Source organism: Ornithorhynchus anatinus, chromosome 3 (genome assembly GCF_004115215.2).
Source record: "Ornithorhynchus anatinus isolate Pmale09 chromosome 3, mOrnAna1.pri.v4, whole genome shotgun sequence".
Classification (NCBI taxonomy): Eukaryota; Metazoa; Chordata; class Mammalia; order Monotremata; family Ornithorhynchidae; genus Ornithorhynchus; species Ornithorhynchus anatinus.
In genome coordinates, this window is record NC_041730.1 from 37,085,718 (window position 1) to 37,100,702 (window position 14,985).

Below are 14,985 nucleotides of genomic sequence, written 5' to 3' on the forward strand. Positions count from 1 at the left end.
ACTTTATAAAGTTGAACTAACAGATACCTAGGTTAGTTTGTTAAAGGATTATACTGTTTAATTTATTACATATACATTGTATACATAATGAACTATGTACATATGTTATATATTATAACATATCATAGATGATAAGATCAAATCACCATCCAACTAGCTAAGCAGCTAAAATGAATGGTCAATAATTTTCTTTTATAAAGCAGTCACCCTCATTCAGTCTTTATCAGATGTGGGTGAACTTTTATTATAAAATGATTAACAAAATCATTTGTTTTCAGGATGATTGGCTCATACCCTCCATCTTATCCCCACCCTCCAGGTTTTCCCACTCTGGGCAATGATTTATTGGGAATCTACTTAAATGAAGTTCAAATAGTCTTTCTAGTTCTAGAAATATGGAGCTCACTTCATGCAAAAGTTGAGCTGCTCTCATCACCAAGGAAAGTGGTGGTGAGATCCATCTGCTGTTTTTTGTCTGGCCAGACTGGAGCTTTCCCTGAAATTCATTTCAAACATCCTAACTCTAATCAAATGGAGCAATATTCGTCCACTGGCTATTTCCCTCACTGCAAATTACACCAGATTGTTTCCAATGTCTTACTGCATCTTTGGATATAAATAAGGAATTTTGAGTTTGTTTTCAGTCTTTACATCCATCAGGGTTGAATAAGTGTATTATAGCAAAGATGATTTCAATAGTCTTTTGGTGGTCCAAAAGAGTTAAGGCCTTTCTAAGGACCTAAATGAAAATGATGAGCAAATAAATAAAATGAATTCCAAAAATATCTATAAAACCACAGTATAAAGGTATATCAATTTAAAATAATTTTAAAAGATGAGTTTTCCTAAAAATAACTCCTTTAATTTACATAAAAATTTCATCTGAGGCAGTAAATATATTGCCTGTCAAGTTTGAAGTTTTCAAATCCAATTCGCCTTTGAGTTATCGCAACATACAAAGAAAAAACATCAACAAGATTTGATAACCTTGGTGAACAGTTATCTTGTTTGACTAACTCCAAAAGTAGTAAATAAATCATTTCATGCATTCAAAGTGTCTTTCTTTTCTAGGTATAGAAAAAGCATGAGATTTTAATGCAGAATGATAATTTTGGGGAGACCTATAGAAATGCTTTTTCCATTCAACTGGAGCTCTATTACTATAAGATGATATGTCATGCAATGAGGATCTCCTCCATTAATTTGCAAGAGGGCATGGAAAATGGAAATAAGAAGATGATGTATATTGAACTCACATATTGTCTCTTTTTCCCTTAGAGAATTAGAAATGAAATGAGAGAATCACAGGTCTGATCAGAAACAGAATCAGAACTTTTATAACAAAGTTAGAAAAAAAATGAATGATGGTTCAATTATTAGGGTAAATCAGTCACTAGTATTTATTGAGCACTTACTGAGGGCTAAGCCTCATACTAAGAACTTTTGTGAGTACAGCATTAAAAAAAACCTCACATTCCCTACTATTAAGGAATAAAGAGCAAGTATATAGCAATAAGTAGTATACAGAATATCATAATAAAATTACTGTATGAAAATTGAATTCCCAAATAAAATAACTATATTAATAAATAAAATGCTTATATACATAATGGCTGATAATGGTAATTGTAGCACATGCACTAAGGTTGAGTTTGGTCTGAAGCAATTTGAATGTTGTGAATTGATCAAGATTAGTCTCCCTGAAGATTATGTGATTTCTATGAGGTCCTTGAAAATTGGGAGAGGTATAGAGAAGGAGTTCCAGGATTGGGAAACATCCTGGAGCTGAAGGGAGGAGGACCTAGGGTGAGGTATGGGTACATGTTGAGCTTGAGAGGAGTGAAGAGAGCAAGCTGCCAAGGAGCTGATTAGGAAAATCAATATGTAAGATGGAGAAGGCACTAAAAGCCTTATAGCCAGTGGTAAGGAGTAACTGCTTGATACAAAGTAAAGTGGATCACCACTTGATGCCTTTGAGATTGGAGAAATGTGTGTCAAGTAATACTTCAGGAAGATAAAGCATCAAGGAGTATAGACTGAAGACAGGGAGAGAGGATGCCATCAATAAATCAGTTAATAAGTAATATTTACTAATGTGTATCAATCAATCAGTAATATTTACTAATGTGTGTATATTATGGTATATGATGCAATATTATATAAATAAGGATCACCTAAAACAGTCTGGAAAAATTAATAAAGTACTTTCCCAAGTGTTTAGTGCAGTGATCTGCACACAGTAAGGGACTCAATATCAATCTGTCAAGGGCATCATAGAGTGCTTACTGTGTCCAGAGCCATATACTAAACTCTTGGGAGAATACAATACAACAGAGTTGATAGACACATCCTTGCCCACAGTGAGTGTACACTCTAAAGGGGAAGATAGACATTAATATAAATAAATAATTTACAGAGCTGTGGGGATGAGGATGGAGTGAATACTACATGTCCAAAGAGCATGAATCCATGTGGTTTAGAAGGCACAGGGAGTCAGTAAAAGAGGCCACAATTAGGGAGAGCCTCTTGGAGAGCTGTAACCTTAATAAGGCTTTGAAGGTGGGAGCAGTGGTGATCTGGAGTATAAGGAGGAGAAGGAAGTTTCAAGCCAGAGGGATGATGTGGAAGAGCTCTAAGTGGGCTGTCAGGATGATGGAAGCTAACCAGGCAGATAATGCTTCCAGGAAGAGGTCAGTCTTTGAAGTTGGGGGAGAGTTATGGTCTGGAGAACTTAGAGTGGGAAAGATCCCTGGGTGGGGGAAGGGTATGAGCCAGGTCAGAGGCCACCAAGGAAATATGAAAGGACAGCATGAAAACTGTCAAGGAATGAGACATGAAAATGAACTTCAGAGTAGTAGCAAAGAGATCACATATCTGAGAAGGTGAAAGCTGGTGGAGAGATTTGAAGCCAGTGATGAGTCATTCATCGAATTTATTTATTCATTTGCATTAATTCAAATTAATTCAAATGCATTAATTTGAATGCATTTATTGAATGCAGCACATCGTACTAAGAGCTCAGGGAAGTACAGTACAACAGAGTTGGTAGTCACATTCCCTGCCCACACTGAGGTTACACTGAGCTTAGAGGGAGAGGCAGACATTAATATAGAAAAATTACGAATATGTACATAAGTGCTGTGGGCCTGAAGATGTGGTGAATAAAGACTGTAATTCAATTGCCAGGGCTTTGTGGAAGGGAATGGGAGTAAAGGAAGCAAGGACTTTGTTAGGGAAGCCATATTGGAAGAGATGTGCTTTAAATAAGGCGCTTGAAGGTGGTGAGAGTGAGTCTCTGTCAAGTATGAAGAAAAAACATATTCCAGACCAGAGGCAGGACATGATCAAGGAGTCATCACTGATGTAAATGAGATCAAGGTAAAAGGAGTAAGCTGACTCTAGAGGATTAAAGTTTGTGGGTTGGGTTGCAGTAGGAAATCAGGGAGGTAAAATAAGTAGGAGTAGACAGGGGGTTTGAGTGCTTTAAAGTCAATGGTAAAGAGTTTCTGTTCTTGAGGAATGGGGAAATGTAGACTTAGTGGTTTTGTAGGAAAATGATCTGTGAAACAGAATGTACTATGTATGGATTAAAATAGAGACAAATAGGAGGCAGGGAGGTCAGCAAGGAGGCTGATGTAGTAGTCAAGGTGGAATAGGATAAGCACTTGGATTAATGTGGTAACTGCTTAAATGGAGAGGAAAGAGTGGAGTTGTGAATGTTGAACTGACAGGATTTGGTGACAAATTGCATGTATGAGTTGAATGAGAGATAGCAATTGAAAACAATTTCAAGGTCACAGGATTTTGAGGCAGAGAGAATGATGCTGCTTTCTACAATACTGGGAAAGACAGGTAGGGGACAGGCCTTGGGTGAGAAGATAAGGAATTCTGTCTTCGACATGATAAGCATGAAGTGTGGGTGGGACAACTAAGTAGGGATGCTCTGAAGGTCAGTGGAAACACGAGACTGCAGAGTAGGAGGAAAACCAGTGCTGGAAATGTAGATTTCTGAATAGACATCGTAGTTGAAGCATGAGTTCAAATGGGTGCAAATGAGTTCTCCAAGGGAGTGGGCATGAATGGAGAATAGAAGGGGACTCAGTATTGTGCCTTGAGGGACAGCCACAGTTAGGGGGTGGGAAACAGAGGAGGAGCTTGTGAAAAAGACTGAAAATGATGGGCCACAGAGATAGTTGGAGAACCAGGAGAGGACAGTGTAATTGAAGCTGAGGTTGGATAATGTTTCCAGGAGAAAGGAGTGATCAACAGTGCCGAAGGCAGCTGAGAGGTCAAGGAAGATTTGGATAGAGAAGAGGCCATTGAATTTAGCAAAAAAGAGATCACTTGGGACCTTGGAGAGGGTAGTTTCTGTGGAATGAAAGGGGAAGAACCCAGATCAGAGAGCATCAAATGGAGGCAATGGGAATAGAAAAATCCTCAAGGAGTTTGGAGAGGATAGATAGAAGAGAGACAGGTAGAGAACTGGAGGCAGTCATGGGGTCAAGGAAGGGTAGCATGGCTCAGTGGAAAGAGCCCGGGCTTGGGAATCAGAGGCCATGGGTTCTAATCCCGGCTCCACCACTTGTCAGCTGTGGTTGACTTTGGGCAAGTCATAAACCTCTCTGTGCCTCAGTTACCTCATCTGTAAAATGGTATAAATACTGTGAGCCCCATGTTGGACAACCTGATTACCTTGTACCCCCACTTCCCCACCACTTAGAACAGTGCTTGTCACATAGTAAATGCTTAATAAATGTCATTATTATTATTATTATTATTGAGATAAAGGATATATGAGCATGTTTGAAAGCAATGGTGAAAAAGTCATTGGAGAGTGAACAGTTAAAGATGGTGGTCAGGGAGGAAGAAAGGAGGGAGTGAATATTTTGAACGAGTGTGAAGGGATGAGGCTGGAAGGGCAGGTGGACAGGACAGAATTTGAGGAAGGTGGGATATCTCTTCTTGAAAAGCTGAGGGAAAGCTGAGAGATTGGAAGAAGGGGCAGGAGAAGGGAGAACTGGAGAGGATCAGGGTAGATTTGGAGAGATCATGCTTGGTGAATTCAATTTTTTCAATATAGTACATGGCTAGGTCATTAGGGGCAAGATATGGAGGTACAAGGAGGCAGGGGGTCTGACAAAGAGAATTAAAAGTCTGAAATAACTCGCAAGGGCAACGGGTAGGGAAGTCAATGAAATCAGAATGTAGACTCCTGTAGACTGTAAGTTTCTTGTAGGTAGGGAAAATGTCTACTTACTCATTATATGTCTACCAACTCCTAAGAGCTTAATAGCATGCTCTGTTCATTGTAAGCAGTCAATAAATGCGATTTATTGATTAAGTTTCTTTCCGGTCCTTAAATATACTTCTTTGCAATGTCTCTAGATGTGCTATATGCACTACAGAATTTCAGACTATTTTTAAATTTAATATTTTTAACTTTATTCCTATCTTCCAAAGTGCTTCAAGAAGGGATGAAGGATAAAGATGCTACAATTAAAGCTCCCAATATAAAGCACAAATTTAGGGAAATGAAAAATTCAGTAGCGTAAAACTCAAAGACATTATTACCATTCTATTACTTTCCCAGACAGAAAATATGGGATCGTTATCTGAATTACTAATATTTAGTATTTTGTCTTTATTCCTTCCTTTTCCAGTTAAATTCTCTCTCCCTCTCCATCTCCCTCTCTGTTTATATTTTTGAAGAGAACTATAGAATTAGTAGTTATGATCCCTGTCCTTAATGAATACATACGGAACGTTAGTATTAATTATATACAACTTTTTACAATCTAGTGGGGGAGGGAGAAATGAAAATAAATTACAGGTATGGAGAAAGAATATAGAGTTTAAAAATATGCACATAAAGCTATAGGAAGATGTGAGGATCCAAGGGTTCAGGTGATGTGGAACTGCTGAAGTGTCATTAGGCAAAGAAATAGGAGGGGGAAATGAGGGATGAATCAGGAAAGGTTTTCTGGATTTGTGATTTCAGAAGGACTTTGAAGATGGGAAGAGCAGTAGTCTCCTGGATAAAATAAGGAAAATGTTCCAGTCAGAAGTTGTGAGCACAACATCAGTAGTAGGAGAAATCAAAATGAGGCACAGCTAGTCACCACTGTGGAGGGTAGATCAGTAGAGGAGAGAGAAGAATAAAACTTAAAATTGCAGAGAAGTGTAAAATGATCCTTTCACTGTAAGGGAAGTTTGCATCAGCCCAGGAAAAAAATATATATCAGAGGCAGAAAAGCAGCAACAACATCAGTTGGATGAGTAAGCTCTTTGTGGGCAGGGAACATGTCTATCAAGGTAATACCTAGGCTGTAGACATCAGAAATGTGAAGAATGGAGCTGTTGTCAACTGTGATATATGTTAGATGGAGGAGAGGCTTTGGAAGGGAAGAGAGGGATTAAGTTTTGGATTTACTATAGGTGTTGGCCAGATATCCAGGTAGACGTGCTGGAGGTAAGAAATGGAAGGTTATAGTGGAGTTTAAAATTGGATGTAGAAAAATAGATGGATTTCAGTATTTAGTCTTATTCTTAATGGTTCCCTTAAATGGCATGAGGAGAGGAGAGGGATTCATGGCAGCAACAATGATTACTGTAGCAGTGACAAAGCAGTTATTTATTTGATTCACTCTGAAATGCTCAAGCATTTCCATTTTAAGAGATTCACTTTTGTATGATATACTAGGCCCAAAGTAATAAACTACAGGGAAGGAAAAATTGCTTTGGGAACAGAATAGAAAGAATGGAGACATCTGGATATTGTTAGCCATGGGGAAAATAGCAGTAGTAATCACTTTTTCTGAAATATGCACCAGCCTACAGTGTTGTGTCCTTTATGACTGACTGATGAGTTAAAACCTTGTGGAGTTATTCATATGCAAAAATTGTATAATGCCTCATTAAAATTTCGGTTGGAAAAGATAACCATCTGGTCCTATGCCCTTTCTTCACTTCTCCTTCAAAAACCTAAAAGATAGGTCCACGATTTTCTATTCGGTTTGCTGAAACAAATGACAGAAACTGGAGTTTTAAATTGTGGAGACCATTTCATTTCAACTCATAAATAGTATTAGTAAAACCCATATTATGGCATTTATGCTTGAGCCTTATCTGCTTTCCTTTTGTTTTAAATGGTGAGAAACATGAACATTCCAATTTTGATCTCCTTTCTATCATGATTCCTAAAAGTTTATGTAGTCTAAATTCACATAACTGCTCAGGACTTCACAATAAATACTCACTTCTGCAATTAACAACTGTTAGGGGTCTTCAGTTATTTTCCTGGAAGTTCACTGCCCAAGAAACCTATCACTATGAAATATATTTTCTAAATGAGAAGCAGCTTAGCCTATTGGTTAGAGTATGGGCCTAGGAGTCAGAGGACCTGGATTCAAATGCTTGCTATGCCTGGCATGTAGTTAGCAATTAACACCATTTAAAAAACAAATGAAAACACAATTCAACATGCCAAGCAATAGCTTCTTCACATGTCATCCTCAAAGGACGTGCCATTGTCTAAATTTGGAGCTAGGTCTAATTTTTGTATTCACTCAGACTCTATCAGTCATTGCTGGCCATAATAGGTTCTCCAGTTTGAAACTCATGTTCCACAATGCAAATGCTGCATGTTTTGTAGGAAACAATGGGAATTGAAGTGAGGGTGCAGCGTAAATCCTCACCCATTGTTCCTGAGGAATAGGGTATTGGTTACTGAATAGATGATGTTGGAGTCTCTTGTCATAAATCAATCAATCAATGATATTTATTGGGCATTTATACTAAGTAGGTACTTGACTAAGCACTTTAGAGAGTATACTATGACTACCTGTTAGCTTTGTTTTCATTACAAAAACTTCAGAAGTGAGAACCTGCAGGAGGGAATTGATTAATTTTCTCACTTTCATCCCTGCATACTGTTTTCACTAAGTAGAAAGTACCACAAATAAATAGGTGGCAGGAGTGGAGTTAATTGCAAAGTGCATGCATAAGTTTTATGTGCATACATTTACAGTTAAAGTAACCAGTGCATGGGGTTATCACTTTGCCATGGTACTATAATCCAGCAAACATTTGCAGGATAGCTGCTTCAGTAGCCACCTGGATTTTTGCCATCCTCATTAGCCAGATGCTTTTAGGATTCTTACTGAGCCCTTCCATCATACAAGATGTCCCAAGTGCTTCATCAGTTGGAAACCATCAGCCCTGGTGGCCAGAGTCCCAGCTGGCAGATAATAATAATTAATAATAATGAGACACAAGGTCACATAGCAAGCATTTGGCAGAACTAGGATTAAAAACAGCCCCTTCTACTCCCAGGCCCATGCTCTTTCCACTAGGCCATGCTGTACATTGTGGACAGTAAATGTCACTACCTGCTGTGTTATATTGCACTGTCTCAAGTGTTCAGTACAGTGCTCTACATACAGTAAGCACTCCAGTGGAGATGGAACACTGCTAGTAGATTTTGGGAAGCATTCTACAGATGATAATTGAAAGCATTTTGAAGAATAAGAAATATGGAACTTATGATAAACCTGTGAGACCTGGATTCCACCAATCAGTGGTATTTATTGACCACTTACTATGTGCCAGGCACTATACTAAGTGCTTGGGAGGGTAGATATTAGCAGAATTAGCAGATATATTCCCAGCTCACAGTGAATTGACAGATTAGAGAAGGCCAATAAGCCAATTAGTGCATCAAATGGATCACTTTCTCAATAAATGACCCCTAGATATAATAGAAACATTCAGTTTTTAAGCCTTTCCAATGCTTCAAATATCACCTCCTATGTCATCCCAGAGTAATCAAAATCCTGTGACACCATGGTAACCCATTTAATTCCTACTGTTTAACGTAGTTATTTGGTATAGTGTTGAAGTAAATTGCACTTTGTCTTGGTGGAATACACATTTACTGGGACAAGTGTAGTGTTGGGTCATTTCTTCCCCATTTTTGGGGGTTTAAAAAATTTAAAGTTGATTTTCCAAAACCTCAAATTTTCACTTCTGATTAGTGCATAAAATATGCATCATACATCTCTTGGGGCAGCCTAAGACAGCATTTATTTGGAGTAAATTCTAGGGGTTTAGCAAGGCATTTAATTTATGATGCAGCTGAACATTAGTATTAGACAAATATTTTGAATGGGTAGAACTAAATCAATTCATGGATTCTTTTTCTTTAAATATTTAAGAATGGGACAGACAACTACTTAGTTTAGCTTTTGGAGGTGGTCTTTTTGGACAAGAAGGTTCGGGATTCTTTGGACTATACTGTGAAAACTCTTAAGTAAGGTATACTTGCTTTAATGAGTATCAATCATCTTTAGCAAAGGTTATTCTCTTGAAACCATGAGCTAATATAATAGTAAAAAGTGGATTGCTATAAAATAATTTTGTATTGGATATCTTATAAATAAAAAAAAATTCACCTGACTTCAATTTTCATAGCAATCAATCAATGGTATTTATGGACTGCTTACTTTGTACAGAACCCTGTGTACTATCCCCTTGATTCTATATCCCCTTGATTCTATATCCCCTTGATTCTATTTGTTGCTACTGTTCTTGTTTGTCCATCTCCCCTGATTAGACTGTAAGCCTGTCAAAGGGCAGGGACTGTCTCACTCTGTAACCAATTTGTACATTCCAAGTGCTAAGTACAGTGCTCTGCACATAGTAAGTGCTCAATAAATACTATTGAATGAATGAATGAATGAATGAATGAATACTAAGCATCACATCTGTTTTGAGATGTGTAGTTTGTACAAGAAAATGTATTTTCCTCCATTTATCCACTCATTTTTGTTATTACCAACTATACTCAGCTTTCTGGATATTAAATGATAGAGGATAAAAAGAGGCAAAGACAATAAGACCTGCCAATTATTAGAGGTTGTTTTGACAACAGGTTAAATGGAACAGATGGGTGAGAATTATTTTCTAATCTTACTGGAAACTGGGACACTGGAATATCAATCAAAGATGTATTATTTCCCATTTCTTTATGTAATCATTAGAAGAAGCAGTAGTAAATATCACCAGTATTCTGGTGTAAATCCAAGAATAGCATAGTATCTAAAATGAGCATATACTGGATGAATTGCAACTACATATGATGGTCAGTAAGAGCAGGAAAATGGGTTAGAGAATTCCAATTTTAGTGTATTTGTAAATTTGCTTGGTTCAAACTACAAACAACTAAGCTGTCCAAGTTTACCCAGTATCCATTTCAAGTGGTTCATTGATTTGACTAATTATTGTAAGTAAATGCAAAGTAAGTAAATTTAAAAACTTCGATAAGTAAATAGATGTGTGTGTGTGTGTGTGTGAGTGCATGCAAGCAAAGGATATATCTTTGCTTGCTCAGAATCCAAGTTAACTCGTAGTTTAAGACTATCACTCTAAAATGTTCTTTCAAATGAAAAAAAAAATCTCTCGATTCACACTTTTCTACACCTCGCTTAAGATCATTTGTTGCTGAAAAAATGAAGTGGATTCAAAATCATTAGCTAGAGTTTGTATTTTGGCAAACGTCAAGTCATCAAGAATCTATATAAACTGTAATCAAATATTTGGAAAATGAACAACTTTCCTAAATGAAATATTTTCTTACAGTAAAATGTTTGCATTCATCCCATTGAGACAGTGAGACCATCACTGGGCAGGAATTGTCTTTATCTATTGCCGAATTGTGAATGAATTCAATCGTATTTATTGAGAGCTTACTGTATGCAGAACACCGAACTAAGTGTTTGGAAAGTACATTTCAGCAATAAAAGTGTCTCTAATGTCTCCTATGTCCTTTGTCTCCTTTGGACAAAATAAACAGATTTTAAGAGGTTTTGATTAACTTAGATATCATCAAATCTGTTTCATTCCCACAGGCTCAACAGTTAACTGATCTGGAACAAAAACTAGCAATAGCTAAAGATGAATTGGAAAAAGCAGCTCTTGATGAGGTGAGAAAGTTTCTGCATGTGTCAAACATTTTTGTTTAGTTTAACAACCCAAGATAGTAGGAGTAATTGCTTTTCCCCAATAATGTCAGTTAAATCTGCCATGCATTTGAGGTGCATGCAGGATTCATTAGGAAACTATATTGGCTTCCAGTCCTTTTTCCTATTTGGTTACAATAAGCAAATGCATTGAGCATCTGTTGTTGATTTTGTCTTTGTTCAGTATTTCTGCAAATAAGCATATTTTAAAACACTGGCTAGGAGAAAACACTGTACCTCTCACTGATTGCATTATGAAGTGGAAAATGTCAGGAACATTTTTCATTTTCAGAACTTTACTTCAAGCAGAGTTCCAAGATTCAGAGGCACAAAAGAAAGTAGAAACCAGGGGAGACTGGAGTGTAGCAAGTGGAAGGGGAAATGACAGTAATCTGGACTTGATCTTGTGAGTAATTGCTCTGCTTTCCCTTGGTAGATGGAAATAATAGGGAGGGAATTGAAGATATCCAAAAATGAGCCCATCTTTGGATCACTGACATCAAGACCTACATAAGGATTCCATTTTATAAGGCATGGTCTACCAATACATCAACACCCTATAAATTTATGGGGTTTCTTGGTAGATACCATGGTCATGAGAGAAAATATCAAATTTGTTGGAGAAAATACAGTGCTTAATTTTCTCTCTCCCATTCATTACATTCAAGAGGGGAATACAGGATCTGTTATTAGTCACATTCTGCTTTACATTATTCTTTAAGATGACCCTCTGAATAAGGTGTTTAAGTTGATTGATAATGCAGCCACTGCCAGCTATTTTGTGATAATGTCTTCAAACAAAATCCAGCTCACTCTGTATTCCTGTTTATGGGCTGTCAATCACCTTAGAGTTCGATTTTGGACACACTATGAGATGGCTGTTTTTGTTCTTGTGTCCAGCATACCTTCTTCCTTGAATGCAAATATACTTGAAACAGGCATCATGGTATCATGACAAGACTTTTATTAATTTCTTGTTCAACTGAGGGGAATATTCAAGTTAAAAATAGTTTTTGTTAGGCTTCTGAAAGAAAAATCATAGAAAGAAGTCAAAATTTGTGTTATATGATGTAGAATTTACTTCTAAAAGTGGTTTTGGATATCCAAATTGTTACCCTGCCCACCAAATTATTTCCAATTCTTAAACTGGTTTCATGAAGAAAAACAAAAGCCCAATATTTTTTTTTTTTACCATAAAAATAATGTGTATAGCATTCAAGCTCCTCTTCTGAGATCAGTTTGTTTCTCTGTGACAGAGAATGTGGGATAATTAATTTAAAATGATATCATATTTAAAAACATATTTTTCTAATTGAAGGAAATACTATAAAGCCATCCTCTCAGTATGAAGTCAGTAATTGAACACTGTGAGGGACTTCTACTAAGCATTAGTGATGCCTGCATGTTGAGCTTCTGCCAGTTTGGGATGTTTTGTGTCCATCATATTTTCCAGCACAATGAGCACACACCATAGAGGTTTATCAGGTTCTTAACCCTATGTCTATTAGGGGATGGTGGATTAAAAATATTTGAATCTGCCATCCCAAGAATTCTCTGATCCTGACTCCTATCTAGACTGTCTCCTTGACTAATTAACCCCTCTCTTATTTCCCCCTCTCTCATCTCTTATCTTTCCTCTTGCCCATCCATGAGGTAGCATTTCCTTCAGGGATTCTGCTCCAACATGACTACCCCTTTAACCTATCCCCAGTTTCTCTCTATGTACAAACAGGGCAGTAAATTGAAGAACGGAGATGAAAGTCAGATTTATCACCTCACCTCTCCAGACCTACTAAAACTCACTTCCTCTGTTTAATAATAATAATAATAATAATAATAATAATGTTGGTATTTGTTAAGCGCTTACTAGGTGCCAAACACTGTTCTAAGCACGGGTGGAGATACAGGGTCATCAGGTTGTCCCGCTTGAGGCTCACAGTCTTCATCCCCATTTTACAGATGAGGGAACTGAGGCACCGAGAAGTCAAGTGACTTGCCCAAAGTCACCCAGCTGACAGGTGGCGGAGCCGGGATTAGAACCCATGATCTCTAACTCTTTCCACTTTCCCATGATCTTTCCACTTAGCCACGCTGCCTCTCTCTGTTCAAGGACAGTGAGCTTGAAAAGCTATTTTCCCTGATTTGATGACTGGTGCCCAAGGAGTTCTAGAAGATGATAACCTGGCCATTATCTTAAAACATTCATTCAGTAGTATTTATTGAGCACTTACTATGTGCAGAACACTGTACTAAGCGCTTGGAATGTACAATTTGGCAACAGATAGAGACCATTCCTGCCCTATGAGGGGCTCACAGTCTAAACGGGGCAGAAAGACAGCAAAGCAAAGCAGAACAAAACAAAAACAAGACAGCATCATCAAGATAAATAGTATCAAAAACCAGTCCCTGTTTTATTATTCTATTGTTATCATTATCAACCAGGTTGCTTGATATTTATTAAATTTCAGTGTTTGTTAGAATGTAAGTTTCTTTAAGATGCGGACTCATTCCTTTAACATACATTTACCTTAACAAGACAAACAAGGTCCTAAAGTCATGACTTTGTCAGTCCCATTATCTGAACAGAACTGCTGCTCCTGGCCAATAAGATCAGAAGTAACGAAAGGGGGATGCACGTGTTTATTGCCATTATCCTGAGTCAACTCAAGAATTTTGGTTAGGATCTGCTTTTGGTTGGGGCAATGGACAATGAGGCAATGTAAACTAGTTCTAAACTATCTGCTGTGTGACCTTGGGCAAGTCACTTAACTTCTCTGTACCTCAGTTACCTCATCTGTAAAATGGAGATTATAATTGTGAGCCCCAGGTGGGACAGGAACTGTGTCCAACATGATTAGCCTGTATCAACCCAGTGCTTAATGTCACCAAGTCAGCACTTAATAAATGCCATTTAAAAATAAAAATAAAAATGAACAAAGGTCCGAATGGACCTGGGTTCTACTGATTGATTAGCTGCTGTGTGCCCTTGGGCACACTTAACTTCTCATTGCCTCAGTTTTCTCAGTGGAAAGATGGGGATTAATTTCCTTTTTTCCATCCTACATGGACAGTGAGCCCCGGGTGGGACAGATATTGTGTCTGACCTGATTGTAGGATATCTAACCAGTCAAAAAGTCAGTACCAAAAATGGCAGAGGGCCTTGGCAAATGACCCAAGCTGGCCACCGATAAACATAACATGCCAGAGGTTGACAAAGAAGTGTCCTACAGCAACCCAGTATTTGAGAGCAATGAAGAAACATCATGAGGAAACTGGTCATATCAGAGATTCAATGCAAAGACAATAAAGGGAAGAATTCAGTAATTTGCAAATTATTGGAATCATATTTTATCCAGGATTTTCAAGTGTATATAGCAAACTGGAGTTATAAATTAATGTCTATTTACCAGGAAAGTTATTTTCAGTAAACAGTTTGTCTAAATAATATTTTCTCTTTTAGTCAAATGGCATTTTGGGAGCATATACTCAAATTGGAAAATTTAATTCTAGACCTTGTCTGATTTTAAATCTATTTGCTGGCATTTAAAATAGAGTAGCCTCCTGAGTTACCTCCCTCTTCACTGCACTCTGTTCTCAGTAAGAGAAAAGGTCTCCTTGAACTAGTGCCATGTTACTAATGTGCTATATTTCTTAACCCTACCTTTTCCTTTCTTCTTTTCTTCATCTGGTCATGTGGAGATACCTGAGGCCTCTGGCATTTAATCATGTCTAATAAATATGACAATGAAGAGACACTGGAAACTCAGGAGTCTGGAGCCTCTGGAGTCTGGAACCTCAGGAGTCTGGAACCTATGGAGTCCAGAACCTCAGAAGCCTGGAAAATCAGGAAGCTGGAAATTTGGGAGTCCAGAACCTCAGTTACAACGAACCTTAGGAACCTAGAAACTCAGAAGCCTGGAACCCCAGGAATCCAGAGCATCAGACACCAGGAACCCCAAGAGGCCAAAAT

General features: G+C 37.7%; 1 protein-coding gene across 1 annotated transcript in view; it reads left to right on the plus strand.

Moving 5' to 3' along the window:
* The window catches only part of LUZP2 (leucine zipper protein 2), a 344,353-nt gene that overhangs the window by 267,968 nt on the left and 61,400 nt on the right, over positions 1 to 14,985 (plus strand). The window contains exon 8 of the mRNA XM_029059088.2: positions 10,905 to 10,979. Within this exon, the coding sequence (XP_028914921.1) occupies positions 10,905 to 10,979 (75 nt within the window). The remainder of the gene's footprint in view (positions 1 to 10,904; positions 10,980 to 14,985) is intronic.